Source organism: Pisolithus orientalis, assembly GCF_024613125.1.
Source record: "Pisolithus orientalis strain OTSU chromosome Unknown F5J12scaffold_30, whole genome shotgun sequence".
Lineage (NCBI taxonomy): Eukaryota > Fungi > Basidiomycota > Agaricomycetes > Boletales > Pisolithaceae > Pisolithus > Pisolithus orientalis.
The window spans coordinates 189,323-212,998 of record NW_026260811.1 but is presented as its reverse complement, the minus strand read 5'-3'; the positions used below and the strand labels follow the sequence as shown (position 1 = coordinate 212,998).

Below are 23,676 nucleotides of genomic sequence, written 5' to 3'. Positions count from 1 at the left end.
GTAGGTCCTCTTGATTTGAGGGCGACAAGATGTCAGGTACTACACGGTTGTCAGTGGGGGTTCCAAAGTTCGTCGGTGAGTTGCGTTGGGTTGCTTGTGCTCCCCGGTCTGAGAGTGACGAACTGGGAAGGGGCCCAGAAGCTCACCCCGTGTTAGAGGTACAGTAGGGTTTTCTCTCAGGATGGATTTACGACATGTGGCACGAAGACTACCAATTTCCGTGCTTCTTCGCCTGCTTCGTATTTCGGACCGGACTAGTAGTAGGACGAGATGTTGTTCTTTGCGAGTGACCAATCAGTTTTTCTGATCCCTTCTGCAGTAAAGGATTTTTGGCTGCAAACAATCCTACAAGTAGATTCCCACGAAAACATCGCTCCAACCTAAGCATCTAGCCACGGGACTCCTAATCTCCAAACGAACGTCGCGTCATTTTCGCCACTAAACCATAACTCCTCGCCGATACGCCATATCTCGGTTAGCTGGAATCATACATGGTCACTTCATCCAAATGACGAGACCATGAACGAATTGGCGCCCCGGTAAGGCCGACAAGCCGTCGACGTTGATATAACAAAACTCGCTGTATCGACTCCTTGTACCTACCGAGATTGCGTCAAATTGTAGGAGACATAAGCAAAATCTTCGTGCTTCCAGAAAACTCTGCTAACAACGCAACTTCGCGGGTCCCGGATACACCAAGACCAAGTCTGCCAGTGTTGGCGACGATCGACTTAGATCTCCCCCACACGTGTCCTGAGCATCCAAGCAGTGTGCCTTGGTTGAATGATCCCCGTCGGTCCGACTAACTGAGCCTGTCTTGACAAGGAACTGAGTCCCCGCCTTGCCAGATTCCAGCGGACCTGCAATGTCAGCCATAGGAGTAGGACCAAGAACAGACACAGATCGTGGGTGGGGACGGATCCGTGACTTCGCAAGTGGTCGGCAGAGAGGTGCAAAGTACACACCGGATGGCATGTGCTCACCTTCACGAATCTCCAGGAACCTGGAAGGAATATTAGAAGTATGGTAAGGTCCTGGGTGGATTAGGAAAAGTTCCAGGACATATATCACAAATAACCCTACTACATCCTCTCTGATAATATATCTACATATCGAGGCAACATGTGGATATGTGATCAGAGAGAATGTAAGATATCCAGGACCAAGAGTTGGAAGATGGCTGAGGCCACTATGCGAAGTGGTGACTCGTATGACCATTTGTCCGGGCACTGCACCGACTCAAGCCCAGATTGCAATAGACAGCGCGCGTGGTCTTGTGAATCCGGTACTACAATACGCGAAGCTGCATCGTTCGCAGATGCATTAGGTCTATATAAACGGGTGGTGTTGAAATACCTGGTACAACTCCGGTGGCACTCAACGGGATTTTACCCTATTATTTCCTCAACGACACAGCTGGCTCTGTCACGGCAGTCCACAAAATGTGTATGAGTGTATCTGGTATCTGGATGATCATGGATGTTGCAACACACCTCACGATACCGTTTGCGCTGTTCCTAAACAAGGGGGAAGTCACCTAGTAAAGGTTGGGTCGAAGAATGCGTACGCCGCCGTGATGACTATATATAGATTTCGTTCTGTGCTGACAAATATATGTCGGCCAACTTGCCATCGGACGCACGTTGCGATCAACTTACCCGGAACACCGTCTTCAATCCCAAGCTTATGAAGATACGCGGGGGAGTTTACAGTCTAAAATGGAATACAAACCAGGATCACCTCCACCTGTTCACAATGTGCTCCGACCCCATCATATCGACGTTTTCGCGATGATCTTGCTCGCGTTCAAAGAGTTCTATGGAAAACTCCCATCGAAATTTCTGCTCTACATCTATAGATTTCTCATTCTTGAGGTTAGCGAGGTACACATGTCTTATGTGTCTTGCGTGTGACGTGCTAAGCTATTCGTAGGCCGTTCAGCCAGCAACTCATCAGGAGACCGTGGATTTCTTAAAGGGAGCACCACAAATAAACAATTTGAACGTTCAGAATTATATACTGGCGTTCGAGTCTGCGGTGGGTTCGCTTAATCTGACAAGTTCCCATTATCTCATACCGGTTTCAAAGCCAAAGCAGTTGACAAGCGTCGCCCAGTTCACTAGCTTTTTTCACAGTTCGTACTGCGCTCTGCACTACTTTTTGCGTTGATTACATGAATGATAGGTGCTCCTCCAATATATACCGACAAGAGTGGGGACGAGGTAAATTGGTTAATACCCCTTCATGACTCCATTATTTACCCTGTCCTGAATATTACAGCCCAGTGTTCTGGTATCATCCTGCTTTTATAAACCTGTTCCAAGCTCTCATCCATATCCAGTTTCGTCGATCACCGTTCGGCTTTTTCTGTCGGCGATGTTATGTAGCTTATGCCCGGCTTTCTTTCTATGGTGTCATGGAACTGCAGGAAGGACTACCAATCCTGGTGCGCAGGTGACACCAAAGCAGGATGTGGTCCCGTTGAAAAAGATCTTCTGACCGGAGATGTTTGGTTGTTCACAACTATGAGCGATTATGGTTTAACGGCACACCCGGAACCTTTCGAAGTGTAAGTTTGCACAGTTTTCTGCTATTTGCATCTCACGCGGCAGGTCTCTTCCTAGATGGGAAAAGGGTCGTGACACCGGCGATGATGTCATTGGACCTGAGAACTTGCGGAGGTACTTCGAACAAATGTTTCACACCAACAACGATTCGTTCGTGGTCGTTTAAATCTCGCCGGATGCGCCTCCGCCTAATCCAGGATCAGTGGAATACGTCAAAACGCCTTGTTAAACCTTATACGTATGCATTATGTACGCAAAGAGTATGCTGCTGCAAGCAAGGTATGTGAGGGTTACGTTCAAGTGTCTTAAGTGCCTTATATATGTGTCCTAGCTATTACAAGAAGCAATCTCGGTTGCACGTACTTGTGGGGACCGCATTACATTGCAGCACTGTATCAGGTCAGATACATGAGTGTCATCAGTGGTCGCCATATGCTTATGACGTGTAGTATGCTCCACCGGTTGCCCACATCAAGTGGTGTACCAGTGCTGAATGAAATTCAGCCTGACCTTCACCCGTTTGAGGTTTTGTATGATGTAGCGAAATTGCTTCAGCCACAGAGCGTGAGGTTGATATTCAGTCTATGATGTTTGTTCTAACCTTAGTCTAGGGTCAACCGTTAACTCTTGCCTTTGAGAAGCTTTCGCAGGCTATTGGACTATACAATAGTTGGGTTGATCTGAAAAAAATTTCTCCCCATGAACGAGAGCGTCTTGGTCTGCATGCAATGCAAGCGGTATTGTGGAGTGCTCTGGGTGCGCTGCGTGGAACATGCTTTTATCTGGATACTCATGTCCATTTAGGGTGTCACAGCCTTGCTAAGGTGGAGGAATCGATCATACAAGCATTTTCGCGCTGGGGAGATGACGATCCAAATCGACTCAACTCTGTTTTAAATCAAGCTTACAGAGTTGCGTAGTTTTATCCATCATTAGCGGAGTATTTTCTTATTGTTGCTGATGGTAGATGGCAAGGAACGGCTTGTATCAGGATGCTCTGACGCTACTGGTACAGCCTCGCACATGGCGTGGTCTATCATTAGACCTCTATCAGGAATGGGCAAACATGATATGGCACATATTGGCGTTGAGAACTAGCCGGAGGTGGGCACTCCGTTGACGGATCTCGCTTATCTCTCAGTCATGAGATGAAGAGGGCAGCGTCGGCTTTTCCATGACTTTTTACTTCCTCGGCAACCATCAACATCAACATTTGTTTCAAAGGAGTATTTTTTCGACGACAGCCCAACCCCGCTACCACCAATGAGCGATGAGCTGCACCAGGTCATGAGTGCACGGGCGAGTACCCTGTTTCACAGTACAAGACGAATCTTGACGCCCGATGGCAGCGGCATGGACAAGCTGTTACAGCGATCCAACCTCTGTTACAGTCCCTTTGGAACTCTGAGTTTCAAGGGAGGTTTCCCTTGTATAGGCTGGGCATCGTTCTGCTAGCGGACGCTGGTCTTGGGTTTGGCATGTCCAAGCATTGCCAGTCTTTGATAGAGGGAATATTACCTCAAGTGAGCGTCAAGTTACACAACGGCATGTATTCTGACAAGATCATAGCTTCTCCCTGGTCATGATGTTGAACACCGTGCACTCGCCTGCTACACCTTAGGCAGATGTATCATTGCTTCCTCTGATGCTGAACGTGTGTATCCATGTTTACCTCGGATCCAAGGCCTTCGCGTTACTACTTACTTGCAGCAGCGAAACTAAGAAGTGCTCTGCCTCATCTCCTGATGGCAGAGAATGACTACGTACACCTCGAAATGTTCGAAGCAGCCTCCGATGTTCAGTGGTTGTTGATGGTCGTGTACCATAATCTTGGGATGACAACAGAGGGGGCAGCCGTGTACGAGCGGTACAATTGTTCTACTGCAAGGATAAGGATGTACGAGGAGAGCCCTGTGGACGAAGAAGCAGAGAAAGTGTGGACACTCGTAACAGATGTCGGGGCTCTGCTGGCAGGAAGATAACTTGATCTGGGTAACGCAAGCATTCACGTCGGCCTCTAAATGGTATTGATATACTTTCATGGCTTCTGCCTCGCATAGTACGCTAGCATTACTGGGCACTGGAGTACTCCATACCATTGTGTACCATGTATCGTCGCAATACATTCTCACATCACATTACCCACCGGCCTCCGAAGACGTGTACACCACCCACTTGATGGACTGATTACGAGCACGGTAAGCAGCCACTCAGTCTTCAGTGTTTACCTCCTATTATCACGACAAATGACTCACCCAAACTTGAGGGCACTCTCTGGAATTTTTGTGGTTCCGCTTACAGCGAGTCCAATTAGTTAGAGAATACATGGATAAGAGTGATCTTTTGGAACCCACCGTCAAAATCTGGTCCGAACACAGGTGATGGCTGTGTGCGACAGCGTCCGCACCTTCAACGGTGTGAGTTACTCCAATCGAACAAGTTCTCAGACGGAAGGATTGGATACGTTCTCAATAACCATACATTCGAATAGATCCAAATTGGGCTTTGTCGTGGTACCCAAAATACTTCTTCAAATGTTCACCTTACTCGCTAGCATAACCTCGAGGCCACAGATGACTGGCACTCACATGGCAATATATCCATTCGTGTCAGTGACAAGGACCTTGCTTGTACGAGCAGAACGTATAGTGTATATGGACCTCCCCACTTGCTCAGTCTAATGTCCATTATCTGATACCGGTCCCGGCTGACGTGGCTCCGCAAAGGTGTGCGAGGAAGGAGCGCTATTCAGTTCAAGCCAACGCTCACCTACTGGTGGCTACGTACATAAAACTAGCCAGTCCCTACTTGCCCGGTGCCATATCATTGCGGTTCATGGCAGTTCGCACCCTTCGAGGGAGTCTAGATTTCTAGTGATACAGTTACTGCATACGTTCATGCCTGTGCAACGAGAAGCACTACTATGTCTACCAAATATGCTTACGGCTGCACTAAATTGCTCCAAGTTCCTTCCCTAGCACCTTCAAGCACTCCCTGGCTAGACCTCTTGCATCTACGACTGTCACCTCATTACTCGTCATATCCGCACGGGGAGCAGAAGGACCAGGCCAAGGTGTCGATCCCTTGTCCTCCGGTACCCGACTGCGGATAGAAGATGCAGGCGTAGGTGGTGGCGACACAATCCATGTGGAGGGTGTCTGTCTCGGTATCGACGAAAGTTCGCACAAAACAGTGTAGAAATGGAAAAGGTGTGCCACAGATGACCGCCGGACGATATCTGGAATCAACGCAGAAGACGGTAGGCTTGGATCAATGACTGTGTGCGTGGGTGAAGTGTACCATGAGTATCAAGGTATGTCTCCACTGTAATATTAGACGTACGCGGTAGTGCTGAGCTATACTTTGTTGGCGAATCCGAGAACGCAGCCCAAAACGTGCCAGGCCAAAGTCTCAACTTTAGAAGCTTTCGCAGGATATGTAAGAGTTCATCTTCACGGACTCTAAGATAGGGTGCGCTTAAACTTAAACTACTCTTGTCAACAAGTGCAGCTTACCTTGGGAAGGGTAGATTTCCCCGTAAGACCTCGTCCGCGATGTAGCTCACCATGGCCGTCTGGCAACGGTCAAGCAGTGATGGAAGGGACAATGCAGCAACGCGTCTGCGCGACTCCGCATGGCCTGACATAATATCACATCCATTGAAATGGGATTAGGAGCGATCTGGAGAAAGAACTTACCACTCGTGACATTGGAACAAATCAGGAATAACAAGTCTAAGCACCAGAACGAGAATCTCTCTCTGAGGACCGCACTACCCACGACTGTACTGCCCAGGCTTTGAATGTTGGATATCTGGGATTCGTACGAATCCAGTGAAGCGTAGACACTTTCGACAGTCCTGTCGTCGTCTTCTAGTCCAGACGATGACATTGAGGTGTCCTTCAAGAGCTGGCTTCCCTGGTGTAGAACTTTTGCAAGCTGAATAATAAGATAATCCGGAACGCGAGGGTTTCCAAGGTGAGGGACAAGGTCGACCTCCAAAGAACTTATAAGCGCAAGGTCGAAGTTCTCTTCTGCTTCTTGTTCCTCTAGGCTGAGTGTTTCGGCTGCGGAACTAACCATGTGTCGTAAGTCGTAAATGAAATAGTACAAGAAAGCAGAGCGCCACACACCAATCTGCCAGAATTGCTCCACGGAAGCCTTCAATAATGCGCCTCCAAATAGCTTCGACACGTGCATCTGATATACCTGGGAACTGGACGTTACCCACTGCTGGAACTCGAATGGAAATCACTGGATAGGGACTAACTTTGGCCCAGTCGTGAGACATCACCCGCACACTCCGTCACGATACGCGAGAAACAAGTGGTCGCTGTCTTCCATAGTGGTGGATCCTTCCCGTATTTCGATGGGGACGGACAATCATACTTCAGCTTCATCGGGATCGAGTATGCCTGGTCAGAAGTATAGGGTGAACAAGATAGCAGTCGGAAGAACCCGACGACGCACAGAAAGAACAGCTTCGAGTGTGCCGTCTTCGTATATCTCCGTACGGTCTCTGAAGCGCAAGTACATCTCAACGAGGGATGGCATCACTTTTTTTGAGAGGCCAATGTAGGTAACCTGTTTACGCGCCGACGCCGGCACAGGAGTAACCGGTGTCCCAGGGACGGAAGCATCGACTTGGTTGGGATGGAAAGCTGCGAGGAAAGGTAGAGTAATATATTCCGACAGGTCCCGGATGACGAGAGAAGGTACACCTGATGCGGTGAGTTCGATGCTCTCCGCGGTCTCTAGTATCGATGCCTGCGTGATTGTAGGTGGAGAATGATGCGAACAACACACTCTGGGCGCACCTGAAGGGGCGTGAGCCCGTCAACATCAGGACGATAATCAGGAGAGTCAGAATAAGTCATGACACCTAAAAAGCAGGGGGTTCTAGTGATGCCAGTATGTCGGACATATAAGGCCACTAAGCCTTTCAAGATTTCCATTAGGCGTGTCAGACGTTCTAGAGACCACTCGGTGTGGGTTTGTTTCCAGCTTACCCGCCGTGTGGTGCGGATAACTTTGGTGAAAGCCACGAGGCTGTCTTGGGTATATGGTCTGTGTACTGCAGATACATGTCTTTGTGGTGGGAGGAACAGCCTACTTCCCTGCGCAATAGCAACTCCAATGTCATTACAAGCTTGCCACACGTATTCCCAAGCTTCCGCAACTCGAGGTCCTAGATCACCATCGGCAGTCAAAAGGGAATCGACAGCCTTCTCCAGACATTGAAGGGCGGGCGTGCTGAGGGACCGCCGGTCCAAAAGAACAGTATCCTTGATATGCGAGACGAAGACCTTCCACGCATCTATGAATGTCTGAAGACGTAAGACCTTCGAGACGAGGAACTCTGAGATAACGGTTCCAATCCATTGCAGTGAAAGGCTCTTCGACTCATCCCATGCTTGTTCAGGAGTTTCTTCCATCGAGGGCACGGCAGAGTCGAGGGGAACACGGCGGGTCTCAGTAGAAATGGCATCCAAAAGTGGAAAGGTAATCTTCCACATACAATCATTCCAGGTATCCAGGGTCAAGGTTGCACCATATAACTGCATGGCACGAAACAGTGTCTGAATGGCACCCATCCGTACCTCCGGGCGCGCATCCGTACACAAACCAAGCACCTCGACGAGCAGGAACATCCACAATTCACTGTACTTGGGTTCTATCTGTGCATCTTTCCGTTTTGCCTGTATGGAATCCGAAACACTCCATAGCAGGCTTTCAGCCGCCGTTAATGCGATATTGGTCTCTGCTTGGCGACCAAACTGGCCGAGAGTAGCTATGCAGAGGCGCAGATGCTCTGGAGAAAGGGATGACACGGAGTCGCACACTAACTTCATCGACTGGAACGCAATCTTGACTAGTGTAGTATGTCCACGCTCGTTATTGTACCCGAGTGGAAGAGGCTTCGGTCGATTGGTATCCTGGAGGGAGACGGTGCTGATAGAATCGATAGAGTCGGCACGAGACAACATTGCCGGTTTGCAGACGCTGCCGAGCATTTCGAATATAGTTTCCCAACCGACCACAAGAGTATGACCAGATGCTTGCAGAATCAAATGAAGCGTCTCCAGCCCCATCCGTCTTAACTCAAGGTTCGTACTCGTGTTGTAGATCCCATCTGCTGGCGGAGGAATTATTTGCTTTGCGAGTACGTCGAGCACCCGGCGCTGAACCTTGGCTTGCAATTCTTGGTTAGGAGACAAATTGCGAGGGATGACAACCAGGCATTCGTCCAGAACGCGGGCTGCTTGGACACGAATGGCTGGAGGTGCAGATACGAGACCGATAATGGAAAGAAGATGGGTGCTCATTGGGTCCCAAGCAATATCTGGCGGGCGGTAAATGAGGCGATGAATGTTTAGCATGGCAACAACCCCGAGTCTCTCAATGCCGAAGTCTCCGGAGCGCTAGAATAAAAATGCCAATGTCAGTCAACAATGTTGAATCGCCAGCAGAACAGAGAGAACTCACCAGCGTACGAGGCAGATGAATGCCGCTCACGCGTCGACGATGCGCGACGCCGGCTCTAGGCGAAAGACCACCAGGATTTGGCAGCTCGTCCGGACCCTCAGATTCACCAGTTGGGAACTCGTTGGTGTCAGATTGCATTCCCACCATCTCTGAGCTGAGCCTGCACAATGCTCTAACAAAATCCTGAAAAGAGGAGTCCTCAAGGTTCTTTGATGCTTCGAATAAGCGTTGAATGGCAAGTTGGATACTTTCAGGGTCAGTATCGACCAGAAGTGGGTGGCGAGGGGGTTGTGACGCCTTCACACTATCTGGCACGCCTGTACTGGATGGTACCCGAGATGCCGCAGCCACACCAATGATCGTGCTATTACGTCTTGAAGAAGGTAGCTGAGATCCTTTCAACGTGAGGACATACTCCGCATTCTGGACTGCTTCCAAGATGCTGTACCAACTTTCCCCAAGACTTCCAGCAAGGAAAAGGGCGCTCGAGATCAAGACTTTTAGGCAGACGAGGTTTCGCTCAGATAAACTCGGAGGCAGCCGGAGGCACGGTCAACCCCAAGTTATCCGTGAGTGACGCCGACGAACGAGGGGTATGTGGTTCGATGTATGATTCTAGACTAGACACCACACGAGAAGGTACCGCGAACTTCGATAGACTTGTAAAGAATGCGTCTCGTGGCGTGGTGAGTGCAAGCATTCCCGCGACGTTTGTCATTGCCTGGTAGCTGGTAAGCACGTCGATAAAGAGTTCGTCAGAGAGATTGGTATAGATGATGAACGATAGAGCTGCTAGTAGGGCAGGCCAACCATGGTCGACCATTGCACGAACGATGCCGAGATGGATTGTAGCTGGTTCATCAGGAGGGAGCGAAGAAATGTCCAGGGCAGGAGGTGCGTGGATAACGGACTCCCCTGCAGTGCGAGGTCGTTGGACCATGATGGAAGTATATAAAGGCCCAGTAAACGACGCAAAGCCCTCGCAGAGAGAGACGATGCATTGAACAGCCAGAAGGTAGATATAAGTCTCTGGGATAGGGGGCGAGTCGGCTTTGTCGAGTTGGTCTATGCTGTAGCAGCGCGTCTTTCAGACTGACCGATACGAGTACAGTTGTGGTAGTACACACCATTGCAGTTTCATCCCCGACTGCTCCACGCTGAGCCCAGTTCCCGAACCGATCATGCCTACAACTCCAGAAACTGTCGCACTTGCTGCAGTGGCTACAATACCCGCCACACCTCCCACATCCAATCCGTATCCCGAAGCTGAGCTCGAACCACTAGGACCCTCTGCAGAGTGGGAATGTACACCCACACCCGACATCTGGGCACAAACACCCAACAAAGCAGGCTTTTCGGTCACCAACCGCTTGAGGGCGCTAATAAGGCAGGTGAACACTTTTGCGCCTGATTGTCGAGCGTCGTAGCGATCCCAAATGTTGCGAATGAGCTCGGCGTCGCTACATAGTCTATGAAAGTGGACAGGTGAGGCCAAAGGAAACTCGACATAATTAGACGTACCCTCGTATTATCTCCATCGCCAGGACTCTCAACCACGGAGGGCGCACCTCTGCATGGTCGAGTGTGCTTGATTCCAAGTCCTCGGACACGATTTTGATGAGAAGCATAAAGAATACTTCCGCTTCAGTCTTCAGTTCGAATGAGAACTTCTTGAGCAACAAAAAGACGACCCTGAAGCAACGAAGTGTCAGCGGAAATACCGCCTTCTCTGACAACGATTTGAGAAGCAGCGGGCACAAATGGTGTTGGAGCAATAGCAACAGTTCTGAATGCTGGAAATTGGTGAGCAATGCTAGCGGGAAAAAGAGAAGTTGAAACCGACCTGCCGAAAGAGGTCGTGATAGTTCGTAAGCACGCTTTCGATCAGTTCGAGTGCAAAAGTCTTATGCAGGTAATCGAGATGAAGGAAGTGAGGCTTTTCCGCATTCGTTAGTAGGCATAGGTCTTCGAAAACAGAGTATGCATCTGTTGCGTACGGCCCCAGTGATGCAGTGCTGCCATTTGGAAGTGTAACTTCCAACATTGCGTTTGCAGGCACAGCGTTCCGTCTGTCCTCATCGACCATTTTATCGAAGACAAACATCACCAGCTGACGAAGTGTGGCCGCCGCGGTAGAGGAGACCACGGCTATTCGAGAGTCCTGGAGCTTGAAACACAGGAGGAGAGCCTGGCGAAGATCGCAAGGAAGTTTACCAATATCTTCTAGTTAAAGGCACGTGGACATACCTCCCCAAGTTGATCTCCATGAACGGAGGGAAAGTTCGTGATAAGCGAAACCAGAGTCTGCAGGATTCGTAATTGGATGTCGACCCCCTGGCTCATAGCATCGCTCATGGTGCTAATGATCAGAGGGACAGCGGATTTTGGCACTGCTTTGAGAGCGATGAGTCTTTGGAGTGAACCCAGCGATATAGCCACGACTTTTGCGTTCTTCGTGGCGCATCCCATGAAAACGGGTCGAAGAAGGTCATCCGAGTGTGCGCCATCTGCAGGAATGAATATCGTACTCGTCTCAGCAAAACGACAATGGATGGAGTAAGCAAACCTGAGGCCAGGGATGCAATGGCTTGCTCTGGGGAAGACCTGAGAATTGCTAACGACTTTTCAGCGGCCTACGTGTTACGATGAGCAGTGATGGCGACATTTGAGCATGACGGGCTACCTCGCGAATCTCTGGGTGCTTTCTTCTTGTTTCGCTGGCCAAGGACTGGAAGCTCGCGGGTCACGAAGCGGCATCAGCAAGAAAGCAGGCGAATACGCACCTGTAGCTCCGTCACCAGGAAGGCCAGGGAGCTCATTATGGCCACCGCAAGTCTCGCTCTCTGGGGGTATCAATTGTCTGTATGCTCCTGGAATTACGAATTGATGCCCAATAGCCTTGTGATCTGGAGTGAGTGTGCTCAACACGGCCCTTGCCAGTTGGCATCTGCGCCAGATGATCAGACAAACTGCTCCGCCCTGCTATTACCGCAATTAGGGAAATAACCCCTATATTCAGCTATCCTGAACTGACGACTACCTGTGAACTTCCTGGCGATTCCAGCGTCTCGGCTCCTTACTTGACTACTATGCATACCGCATAGCAGCGCTGGGACCACAAGGGGTCCCTGTCAATACTAGGCCATACACGTGGCCAGCTCCAAATTATCTACTAGTTAAATACATGTTTAGCGATGACCAGCAACTGCTTCCCACTGTCGTAGGCACGAGTAACCATTATAATCGAAGCTCTCTTTTGGATCACATGAACATCGACCATTTTTCCACCGCTCCGCGTTCTCCGTGCAGTGACTGAATGGAATGTGTTGGTACCCGATCTCGTCGAAGAAATGAATGGCGTTCTGTGGTAAAAATAGTGATGCTGCTATGGAATGTACAGGGGCATCTCCCCAGCGCTGCAAAAGTAAGGATCACAGTTAAGACGTCAAATATTTAAGATTACTCATTATTACGCCCAACGATAGAAAACGCACCTCATAATAGAAGCCTCCCTTGGAATCGAGAAACTCAAAGAACGTCATGTACGCGTCTGACCTCCAAAAGTCCATATCTGCGATCTCAAAGTTGCTCCAGACTGATATACGGAGGGCAAGCGCGGGCGGTCAGTGGGGTCAGTTAAAATGTCGAATGTTAAATCGAGAACGTACAATGGCACAGATTATAGTGGGCGCCCTCATCTGCGGAGATAAATCCCATCGCGTTGTCCGGATGTATATGCTCTGGGTACAGTGACACATATTCTGCAGAAACGCGACAGTCAGCCAGGGGTGTCTCGCACGGTTTACGTCATATCATGCGAACCCTGTACAGTCTGCCAGAGAGTTCGGATAGTAGATTCAAATTCATACAAGGTGATGGTGAAACCTATGAATTCCTCATCAGCATTTCAAAAAGACATCGGTGAAAGGTGAAAATCCTAATCCGTGAAAAAGAAATGATTAACTTACCATATGTTTTGTTATGGTCTTGCATATATAAGAACGGATCTAATGGGACGTTACAGGGAAAATGAACGTGAGGTCTTAAGAAGTGGTCAGTGGGAGTATCCCCGATGGCGCAAAAGTGAGAGAGCTTTACTCGACACGCCAGTAATATCTATCAATGATGACTGGTCAGGAGTTATGAAGTGATAAGAAATACCATTTACACCCTTACCTGTATTTCTGTACAAGAGGGTGCCTGAAGAAGAACTGTCTTTTCCTAGGACCAACCCTCACAATGAAATAAAGAAAGTACACGCACACCGGAATTAAACCGACACATATTGCGGTAAGAGACACTGCCTGTGGTATTGCCTCAGCGGCGCATTGATGCTACCATCAACCGTCAAAGGCGCACCTCCATATATGACGTTGTCTAGCTCCATTTGTTTCCTGGCAGCTGAGGCCTTCTCTTCGTCAATCCATGAAGGTTGGAGCCAGTCATCGTGGGGGATAACGCCAAACTCCATCACGGAGGGTGATATGACGGATATGCGCCTGGGGACCGCCCAAAAATGTACATAAGAAAGAAATCGCGTGGATCACGATCGACTTACGTTTTGAATTCGTCAGTAAAGGGTTCATCGTTCAGAAATACGTATGGGTAATTAAAATCCCTGTTGAATCGATCTTCGACCTCTCTGACACTCTGGATGACTCCCTCTATTTCTGAGTTGCGACAAAGAATTATAAATGTGGCGTTGGCCCTCCGGATGATAGGCGCCGCCGGTGCTTCGTACGCAACCTCGTTGGACACTGAAGACTGGGAAATGCCAAGGGGCACTGACAATGCATCAGAGGTATATAGAAGGCCTTTCAGAGTGAGGAGAATTAAAGTCTGAACACAAGTTGGTGTTAAGGCCACGACAAGTGAATTGTTACATGGCACAAATACTCACCAAAAATACAGTGACAAGAACGATGTAGCGATTGGGTATACCCTTAACTGAGCCCTGCAGGTGGGTGATCACGCCCATGGTGTACGCGAGGGATAGTAAGAGTTACGATAAAGGCCAACTTGAAAAGATGGAAAAGCGGAGGGCAGAGCTGCTGCGCCGGACTTCAACGATCGGACAAGTAACGTCTCCTGGCAACATTGCTATGACGAGGAGAAACATAATATGCAGTTATTCGGGGGAATTGACGTTCCGCAGCGCTGTTGCCCACTGCGGCGGTGAGAACCAGGTCAGTGAAGATTTCTTGTCGATTAGCTAAGTAGGCCCCACACCTGACCATCTGCGACACAACCAACCGTATGATCGCAGAATCCCGGCACTGTGTGACCATCAACATCAGACTTTGGCACGCCCATAGGAGATTCCAATTACTATCACGTACACCCTTTATCGAATGGCAACTCTCGAATTCGATGAACAGGAGAACTCAGGTACACTCAATTCGCGGAAGCAGTGGGCGGCACGGACTTTCGGCGGGGTCCGCATGCGGAAATTGGGCGGTTTTTTGGTCGCCAGGGCGCGGCAGACTTCGGCCCCGGATCCAAAAACACTCCGGCACGTCGGACCACTCCGAGCGGTTTCCGGTTAGCGGTGGTAGTAGTGCTAGGCTAGTAGGACAGTTAGATACTGGGGGAAAAACCTTCAAGCGATTGCTCTGAGCTCGAAGGGCGACCCTTGCCTTCAAGACAAGGCGAAGGACTTCGCCCGGCGCCGATACCCACGTCCCAATCACCGGACAAAACGGTCGCGGGGCGGCCACTTTCGCGTAAGCCATTAGCTTTAGGATCATCCCGATAGGACGTTTCAAATCTCAAACTTGAACTCAGTGTCAGCTAGTGTCAGTCACTGACGCACTGACCCGACGGTTCATAGGTCTTCTGGCAGTTTGCGGCTTGGTGTTTAGGCGGTGCGGTGATAAGCTGGTAGCGTCTCACAATGCCAGCCTCCCTATCTCCTGGGAGATACACAATCCTGCACTACCTGTTGCCCGCCAACCCGCGAGATGCTTTCGTTCGCTAAAACACGGTCACGATGAACCCTCTTCAAACTTTTACTTTTCAAGAAGTGCCGGTGGCTCACAAAGACTTCGTCTACAGATTGACGCTGAGATTCTTGCACCTATCACTGTGGACAGGTCTCGAATCATGACACGTGCGTCACTAACATCTCCATCAGAATGGAGGTCCCAAAATTTAAAAGTTGGCTCCCTGGACCTTCATGACCAATTCTACCTTGCTATTGGAAATGCGTTTGTAGTGTGTACGGGCATGCGCAACCCCTTCAATGACTCTCAGAAGTAAGTCCGTACAGCCATCTGCCCGAAATGTCCTCAAAACTGCCACAGCTTAACTGGTGATGCACGTTCGCAATGCACTGGTGCCACCTTACCCCCGATATCTTCCATTTCTATCTGTCGGATATTGTCAGTGTCAGACTTCTTGCGGTGTTAATCGCGGATGATTGGTGTGACGAGACAGTGTCTGAGCAGTATCTGAGGCTGATAGCTCATAGTTCTGATTTGTGGTAAGCTCTGACGGATTCGAGGATAGTTGGTTACGAACCCATTGCCCCACCATCAGCATTCGCAGCATGACAACGGCCATCCTGGTTTCATTGAACCAGGTTGGATGTGAGTACGATCTCGAACGACTGCGTCGTGTTGTCCTCGAGTCTCTGAGTCACGTACACCGCCCTCGCGCATGGCAAGGACCATGCGGAGCACACATGTTCGGACGGATCCACCTCAGGAGGACTGTCTTTACTGGTCTATATAAGCCTTCTCTACAGCTTCGCACCCCTCCTGCAAGCTTCGACAATCGAAAATGCCAGTACACCGAGGAACCTACACGTTCGTCAACCGTCAGAGCGGGACGGCTATGGAGATGAATACTACTGACCATTCGCTAATAGGTCAGTGTCTCCGCTTGCTATCCTGTTTGTTTCTGCTCTTATCTCCTACAATTACTATTATCCGTGTTTTTTTTTTACTTCAGGCATGCCCCCGAAAGAAAATGAAACTCAAAAGGTGGCGATCCGTGTTTACTTTCCGGTCATGTTGTGTCGCTTATGCATTGCGAAAGTGGGAGATTAGCCCTTTAGGCGCTGGTCATTCTATTCGCAATCTCAAAAGTGGAAAATACCTTTCCGTGAAATCATTATCCAAAGACGCTCCGGTTGTCGCAAGTGACTACCCGGTTGCGTGGTTCATCAGAGAAGTCCGGGTTAACGAGGAGAACGCGGCATTTTACGAGTATGAAGTTTTTTAAGTCCGTGTTGACTGATGTCACTTAACTAGTATCCGTGGCATAGAATACGGTGGCCCATGACTGACATCATGCTTGAGCTGGCAGACTCCGGAAGCTCGACACCAAAGACCAAGGTTTGACACATGAGTAAGCCGTCGTCGGAAGTCATTGACATGTTGTCTAGATCCTCATCGCGGAGGGTCAACTACCCGCAGATAAACACCGGGCCAGATACTGGAGGGCGACTCGCGTTCGTCAGCCTTCATTCTACCAGCCCTCCTCATCTGCAAATAACACCAATGGCTCCATGTTTAGCATTACTGGTCTTGCAGGTAAGCCCACTTTCTTCGGCAAATTGTTCTCCTATTGATCACCTTCGTGGGATATAGAGAAGTGGAGGTTGATACTTCCGGCGAAACCCACACCGACCACACAATCTTAAGCAAGTGTTCGTGCATATTACCTGTATCAAGTGGTATATGACTAGGAGAGCATCAACTAGGTATATGCCACCTTGGCCACGAAGACTGTATAATGTAGTATATGAGTATACCCTGGTTTTGAATGACAACGCACGCATATGTACATACCACCCCATGTAGTACCAGAAGTTGTACAGTAGTGTTGGACGATAGACCCAGACTTTCCATCGAGACTATCGCATAAGACATAGTCATGTATAAGACGCGTTACCAAATCCCATTGGTGACGTGTTATATCACCGACACTCCGCAACCCTTACTCAGTTTCCCAAGATATTTGGGAAAATCCTTCCAATGTTGCCGTTTTACTCTCGGTCGAAGGAGCTTTAACTTGTCCAGGCAATCTGGCAGCCTTCCAAGCTTGGAAACCCCCTATGATATCCGTTGCATTCCACATACCAATCTCGTGTAGTGATGCTGCAGCAAGTGACGACGCCCACCCGTCTTCGCAGTACACAATGACACGGAGGTCATACCTATCGGCAATGGCTAATTTGTCTTCACATCGTGGGTCGAATCGGCGTTCTAGCATATTGCGTTCGATGATAAGGGATCCATGAATTCCCCCGGAGCGAGCACGCTCTGCAGCAGAACGAATGTCGACAAGGAAGGCGGGTATGGGATATGTAGGATCGTGGAGAATATCCCAGGCCTGTTGTGGAAGGACGCGTTGGAGTTTCGCTCGAGCTGCGTCGATGAGCTGAAGGGTGCTACGAGACCCTGGTGGTGGAACGAGTCGGTCGAGAGGTGCACGGACGGATTTATGAAGTACATCCCATAGTGCAGCGCTGTCGTATGACGACGCCCCGATGTCTTCGATAGCAGCAGACATGAGGTCGCCATCATTTGTCAAAGACACGACTCGACCGAGAAACTTGGAGCTGGCGAGAAGCACAGCACTCTGGACGTCATCTGCGTCGCTTCCGGTGATGACGAGAGTGTTAGCATTGGTGAGTGATGATGGGGATGGGGCTCCCGTCGTAGCGAGGGCGAAAAGATGACGGGTAGGGAGACGGGCACGGATGATGTTGGAGACGTGACGCAAGAAGCGATCGTCGTCCCTCTTGGAGAAGGTAAAGTAAACAGATATCTTGACGCCGTCAACGACCTTGGCTTTCATGATAGCGCGCAGTGCAATGCCATGGGCGACTTCATCGCGGACACTGTCAAGCGTCCGTAGCGAGACGATGCTGTCTGCAGACGATCGCAAGGCCATTATCTTATCCTCAGCGTCGGAGGGGTGACTCGATGGCTCGGATGAAGGCATTTCAAAAAGCAGGTGCACCTATTTGTTGTAATAGGGTAGGGTGTAGACCTCGCACATGTCGGCCTTTGGTTGTCGCCTCACTGGCGGACCCTAACCCGAAGCTAGGGTCCATTGAGCTAGCCAAATTACCATCCTATAAGTGCAGTGAGCTACATATCATACGTGTATATGTACAAAGCTGTGTCCGATTGTCCTGTTATAACGATTTCATGCCAAGTGTCCTCTCACTATAGTAATCGTAAATCCACTAGAATTACAGCTGTTTGCATATATAATGATACTGGTGGGTTGTGAGGGAGACAAACAAATATGATAAGCATCAGTAGAGACTTGGCAAAAAAGTTGATACATGGCTGTTTGGTAGCTGTCATCCCACTTGTCTTTGATGCCCAACCACAAGATATTGCCTGATCTCAAGTTTGCTGCTCTTTGCCTCCACCAACATGGAGCTATGTCACTCTCAGATATTCTACAGTGCCTAGGGATATCCTGGATGACATTCTTTTGTGTTTGGAGGATCTTGTTGGAGTGAAATGACCCCTGTCCTTACTTGGACTTAGGCATGCAATCACATTGCTTACATAAGCTGTTAGAGCACACACATACACTAGTAAAATTTACCTAGTCCCTCAGTAGCTTGACAGACTACTGAGGTTCCCTACAGATTCCTCTCTGGGTTTCCCTCTGCAACCCCACAAACTTCTTCAGGTTATGAGCCCCACCTAGTGGCAGAACCTAAGAGGAATGGCAGTGAAGAGATACTGGACTAGGGAAGGCTTCATCTACATCCCTGAGCTCAAGATGAACAGACAGAATTGGAAAGAGTATTGTGCAAAGATACTCAAGGTCACACAAATCCAAAATGTGGAGCAAGTATTGGTTGGCACAAAGCCAAAACCAAGGCCAGGTAGCAATGAACTAGAAGAATGGCTGAAGTGTAGTAGAACTGCGGACTCTATTCTGATGTGGAACATGCCTGATTCCATCTTTTCGTGCATCAAACACTATGAGACAGCCCATGAAATGTTCAACTACCTAGCGACTACCTATGGCAACCCAAATCCTACCTCCATTCCTGTAAAATGTGTCAGCGTACCAGCTGGACAGTCAAGCACTGGCAAGGACGAACCAAAGGGAACAAATGGTGAGTGCAAATATGCATGAGAACCATGAGACAAGACACTTGTACCACATGCAAAGCCTGATGAACTGTCAAGTGAGCCGCCTAAGGAGGTGATGCTTGAGGGGAACAGTTGTGATGAGGTGAGAAGCAGTGATGAAGTAAAAGCTGAGGCTACAGTCAAGGTGGTCCAGCAAGTCATGTCACAGGGTGGAGAGGTTGAACCGAAGACTTCGAAGTCCACCAAAGATGTGCTTTGTCAGTGTGCATCTCCAGTCAAGTTCAAAAGGGCGAAATCAGTTGAAGTCAAGGGTGAGACATCTGGGATGGTTAGTGAAAATGAAGCCACAAAGAGAGGTCTGGGTGAGGAAGCCACAGACAAGACCAATGGCCAGGATATCACAGCCAAGGAGATGGTGAACCTCAAGGCAGATGGTGGGGACACAGAGATCTGCCACACATCAAACATGCTAGAACATGAATGACTGGAAAGGGCTGACAATGAAAGGCCAGCCAGGATTGTCAAGGCAAAAGCACCACCAAGCAATGGAGCATCCAGCCACCCCCAAACTCAGAGGTGGAGCTTGAGGGGGAGAGGGATAGCAGTTGTGCAAGCAGCACCATGGATCAACCAAATGGTGGCACAGGTGTGCCACAACACTATGTAGACGACCCCAGTGGCAACACGAAGGACACAGGTGGCAGCACAGATGTGCTGCAACACCACATAGATGACCCTGGTCACTGTGCACACGAGCGAAGGGCATGCACAAGTGCCCAAGACCTGCCAATCAGTCTCCAGACTCCAGCCAAACACCCAAGGGAGGGAGTTGACACTACAGCTGCTAAACAGTGTGCAGCAGAGGAGACAAGCTGCAAGGAGTCAGATGGGTATGCCAAACCCAAGGTCATGGCTGAGCAATGCAAATGTGAGGCTATTGAGCCAGCACCAGACCTAACTCTTCAAATGGAAGTGCACACCACCAAGAATTTACTACAAACACCTACGGAGCACAGTCAACCTAAACCCCCTATGACAAACTACATACTGGAGTCACCAACTGAGCAGGGATGAGTACCACTTGAAGGGGAGTGTGGTGGTAATGCAAGCAGCTATGCAAATGGCCAAAACACCAGTGGAAAGGATCTTCAAGATCACACAAACAAGTCAGCTGGTAGCAAGAACCATTAGCACATGATTATGAAGATGCTGGAAGTGTCAAGGGTCAGCAGCAGAACAGTCAAGAATGGGAAAGACACACCAAAAGTGGGAGCACAGCCAGTCAAGGCTGAAAATGACCAGGACAGCAGTAGCAGTTGCAACACTGGCTCATATGGAGTTGAGGACATGTCACCACCCATGGCTGTGTCTCAGTACACCTATGGAGACACCCTCAACAGGCCAGAGCTGCACAGCAGTGCACCTGGAGGCACAGGACTGTGTGCCAAGCAGGGTTGCACATTGGCAATAACAAATGAGACCTGTAGGTGTCAGTACACACCAGAGGAGCACCCAAAGGAAGGAATTGGCACTATGGCTGTTGAACAGCATGCAGTGGGGTCCAGTGAGGTGCAAGAGGTCAAGATGCTGCAAAACGAGTGCAACTGTGCACCAGCAATACCACAAGAATCCTATCAAGGTTGGCACACACTCAAGAGCTTACCTGATGACAAAGCTAGGGAGCCAGAAGTGCATGGAGGCACTGAAACTTCCCAGTCAGTCAGTGGAGATGTCAAATGGAGTGCAATGAGGCCAGAGACAGGGCCTACCAGTGCTAAGACAGCCAAGACATGGGCATATCTGCTGCATGTCAAATCACAGCCAAAGGAGGCCATTGATGAAGGGAACTTGGACAATGAGAGCAGCAGGGACAGCACAACAAGCAACAATGCCATTGACACACTTGGAGTCAAGACGAGGATGCTAGCTGGGAGCAGCATTCAGTACTGCAATGGAGACTGGTCACAGAGTGCAAGAAACATACCTGTGTCATCAATACCACCCATAGGATGTGTGGAACATGCCTGCAGGACCTCCAGTACCGAAACATCAATGTGGATGCATCAAGTTCAAGGTTCCAGGGCAAGCATCCACTTTTGAAGGCATCAAAAGGCTGTTTGAGGTGTTAGGAACAATCATGCCAATTGTGGCAAGCATAGAGAGCAAGACACTCAACAAAGGTGATGGCAAACGAGGCAACGAATATTGGCATAGCAAACATTGATGATGGTGACTTGGAGCGAGCTGAGGGAGCACTGCTCACTGGAGAGGCTAGTCAGGCTGACTGCTGAAGCACTGGACATCAAAGATAACATACTTATGTTGTCAAAACCACCTACTGGAGCACATGGAGCACCTCCATGGAACCTACAGGCCAAGGCATCAACACAGATGCATCAAAATGGTACCTAGAGAGGTCAGTGGAGTCGAAACGAGGCAAGATGCCCCCCAGGATCCATGTTACCATACCCAAGCCCTCATGAAATGCCTTGAGGCATGCAGGACCATGCTGAGTCGACTTCTGGACTTGAAGGATGCATGGATGGCTGAACAGTATATATTCGAGTGAGCGAGCACACTTGCAAGGCTTGCGCAGTGGCTGGAAGATGCGACAAGATTGTCCCAAATTTCTTGGGCACAGTGACAATGCATTATAAAGACATTTCAATGGTGGTTGCCGGCAGGATTCATTATAATGCATGCTAATGGTGAATGATTACTTGATCATGTTATGACAACACAGCCCAGACCCTATTGTCATGACCCCAATGCACATTATTATTGTCTAATAATGGAAATTCTGTGACATAAGCATGTCATGACAACATGGCATGAACCCTATGGAATACAGCAGTTGTCATTGAGTGATAATGTCATGATAATGGAGCACTGGCATCATTATCACTACTTGTTATGGCAATTACTGACCAGACAATATTTCGTTGGATGACATCTCGATGACATGACAATGCGAGTGTTCGACATTTTGATGGCACACAATCCATTAACATCAAGCTAATATTGCCTGGTTTCTATACCATATAGCAATTACAGAAATCATATTACATGCTAATATACACAAAATCAGCACTATAATATGATCTAATGCATGAGGTGGGTCGAGGGGAACGTCATCATTATGAAAACTCAGGGCTGGGACGCTGCTATCCTCATTGTCGCCAGATGAGGATAGAGGTGGTGTTGATACGCTGGGACTTGGAATGGCCATCATCGTTGGGAGCATAAGGGATGCTGCATACTGACAATAGAAGGACCACATGAAGATAGCAGCGGCGATGGTACCTGTAACCAATGGAATCGATGCAAGAAGACCAAACATGATAGCGCTGAGCGACGCTTGGCCAAGACGCTGCAACGACCACTCCAAGGGCTGACACAGGCGAGTGGGTACCACTGTCATGGCTGCGCCTTCCAGAGGTAAGGCCATCTGAAGACAGCTCACCTGTGGAGAGGTTGTAGACAGCAGGGGAGAAATGCCATTCTCCAGGGGCATGTAAGGACGACTGGGGGAGGTAGTGATGTATGAGGACGTGTAAGAGTACTCGCCAATGGTGTTGGACAGGTTCAGCGAGTCAAAGCCGAGACGGGGGGAAGATGAAGAGGGGCCAGGCACTGCCATAAGGTGATGTAAGCTACAACAATGATGGAGGATCTGATTCGGGCTTACAAGACATGGAGGAGACACCATAGGGGGACTGTGGGTACTGGAGATAGGCCTCGAGGTTGAGGGTGTCATAGGCGAAGGGGGCATCGATGAAGTTGGGTTGGAAACAGGCACAATGAGTGCACCTAAAATCTTGTCACAATCACTGAAGAGATCTGGAGGTAGGGGGAAGCAGACGGGCTCGGGAGCCACATGAAAATGTACAACATGTGCATACGCACACATGGTGGTACCAACTACTGAATCAATGTTATTGTAGCCCAATGCGACATTGCTACCAAGCAATATTGTGACTAGGCAAGAGTGGCATCGTTGTTGGGTGGAGAGGAGGCATCGTTCCGTCATTGGGTGAGGCTAAAGCCGGAGCAGGTCGTTGTCATTGTCTGCCAAGGCTGAGGGCAGTCTCATCGCTGGGATGGGGATCCCAGATGTTATCATCATTGGGACAAACTGGGGTACTAGGTCAGATGCAGCTGGGGTAGAGGAACAAAAATAAGAGATAAAGATTAAAAAATAAAAAAGGAACTGACGGACTTGCTAGAGCTGGAGCGCTGGCATCAATACGCTGTGGCAGAGGGTCATCGAGAAAGGCCAGGGATGGTGACAGCCATTGTTGTGGAGGCTGGGGATGGGGATGGCAATTGTTAAGAGGCTGGGGATGACCGTCGTCATCAAGGCTAAGAGCGATACTGTTGCCGACACTAGAGCATGGACAAATTATAAAATACCTGACAATCATTCTGTATCAATAATGATACAATGAATTATGGTGCAGTAACTTACTGAACAACTCCATGAGAGTCTGAAAGGTGTCGATGCTTGTGAAGTTATGTTAATAGCCTTGTAATTAATGGAACAAGTCATG

General features: G+C 49.2%; 6 protein-coding genes across 6 annotated transcripts; 3 read left to right on the top strand and 3 right to left on the bottom strand.

The window, feature by feature from the left end:
• The first annotated feature begins 1,624 nt into the window (after window positions 1-1,624).
• Window positions 1,625-4,944, top strand: F5J12DRAFT_849180 (uncharacterized protein). The gene is given in 18 exon segments (XM_051746463.1): window positions 1,625-1,883; window positions 1,933-2,037; window positions 2,089-2,134; window positions 2,185-2,222; window positions 2,342-2,413; window positions 2,433-2,569; window positions 2,625-2,717; window positions 2,771-2,846; window positions 2,899-2,966; window positions 3,017-3,131; window positions 3,179-3,323; window positions 3,372-3,478; window positions 3,535-3,671; window positions 3,722-3,866; window positions 3,917-4,090; window positions 4,137-4,221; window positions 4,278-4,861; window positions 4,922-4,944. The coding sequence occupies 17 exon segments, from the start codon at window positions 1,719-1,721 to the stop codon at window positions 4,547-4,549; spliced, it is 1,980 nt and encodes a 659-aa protein (XP_051597328.1). The 5' UTR covers window positions 1,625-1,718; the 3' UTR covers window positions 4,550-4,861; window positions 4,922-4,944.
• A 425-nt stretch (window positions 4,945-5,369) lies between these two features.
• Window positions 5,370-12,038, bottom strand: F5J12DRAFT_849140 (uncharacterized protein). Its single transcript, XM_051746462.1, has 17 exons — window positions 11,837-12,038; window positions 11,737-11,781; window positions 11,620-11,686; window positions 11,301-11,560; window positions 10,897-11,241; window positions 10,575-10,846; window positions 10,181-10,522; window positions 9,604-10,123; window positions 9,054-9,572; window positions 7,385-8,989; window positions 7,038-7,334; window positions 6,838-6,982; window positions 6,701-6,776; window positions 6,266-6,642; window positions 6,083-6,206; window positions 5,910-6,028; window positions 5,370-5,844 (listed from the first exon to the last, which is right to left on the bottom strand). The coding sequence occupies exons 1-17, from the start codon at window positions 11,870-11,872 to the stop codon at window positions 5,519-5,521; spliced, it is 5,475 nt and encodes a 1,824-aa protein (XP_051597327.1). The 5' UTR covers window positions 11,873-12,038; the 3' UTR covers window positions 5,370-5,518.
• Window positions 12,039-12,206: 168 nt separating this feature from the next.
• F5J12DRAFT_955454 (alpha-1,2-mannosyltransferase) lies at window positions 12,207-14,031 on the bottom strand (the record flags this gene model as incomplete). Its single annotated transcript, XM_051749864.1, has 11 exons — window positions 12,207-12,469; window positions 12,548-12,648; window positions 12,722-12,814; window positions 12,876-12,938; window positions 13,022-13,095; window positions 13,152-13,169; window positions 13,230-13,264; window positions 13,317-13,357; window positions 13,413-13,552; window positions 13,612-13,817; window positions 13,954-14,031. The coding sequence occupies 11 exons, from the start codon at window positions 14,029-14,031 to the stop codon at window positions 12,242-12,244; spliced, it is 1,077 nt and encodes a 358-aa protein (XP_051597326.1). The 3' UTR covers window positions 12,207-12,241.
• A 1,616-nt stretch (window positions 14,032-15,647) lies between these two features.
• F5J12DRAFT_318630 (uncharacterized protein) lies at window positions 15,648-16,758 on the top strand. The gene is made up of 6 exons (XM_051738885.1): window positions 15,648-15,921; window positions 16,005-16,036; window positions 16,092-16,261; window positions 16,321-16,403; window positions 16,472-16,588; window positions 16,646-16,758. The coding sequence occupies exons 1-4, from the start codon at window positions 15,834-15,836 to the stop codon at window positions 16,394-16,396; spliced, it is 366 nt and encodes a 121-aa protein (XP_051597325.1). The 5' UTR covers window positions 15,648-15,833; the 3' UTR covers window positions 16,397-16,403; window positions 16,472-16,588; window positions 16,646-16,758.
• A 236-nt stretch (window positions 16,759-16,994) lies between these two features.
• On the bottom strand, window positions 16,995-17,954 carry F5J12DRAFT_724772 (uncharacterized protein; the record flags this gene model as incomplete). Its single annotated transcript, XM_051741564.1, has 1 exon — window positions 16,995-17,954. One exon carries the CDS (start codon window positions 17,952-17,954, stop codon window positions 16,995-16,997), a length of 960 nt encoding a protein of 319 aa, XP_051597324.1.
• A 795-nt stretch (window positions 17,955-18,749) lies between these two features.
• Window positions 18,750-23,007, top strand: F5J12DRAFT_784860 (uncharacterized protein; the record flags this gene model as incomplete). Its single annotated transcript, XM_051743123.1, has 11 exons — window positions 18,750-19,149; window positions 19,180-19,541; window positions 19,634-20,016; window positions 20,180-20,292; window positions 20,343-21,095; window positions 21,157-21,306; window positions 21,500-21,542; window positions 21,681-21,691; window positions 22,396-22,564; window positions 22,710-22,769; window positions 22,818-23,007. The coding sequence occupies 11 exons, from the start codon at window positions 18,750-18,752 to the stop codon at window positions 23,005-23,007; spliced, it is 2,634 nt and encodes an 877-aa protein (XP_051597323.1).
• Window positions 23,008-23,676: the final 669 nt, after the last annotated feature.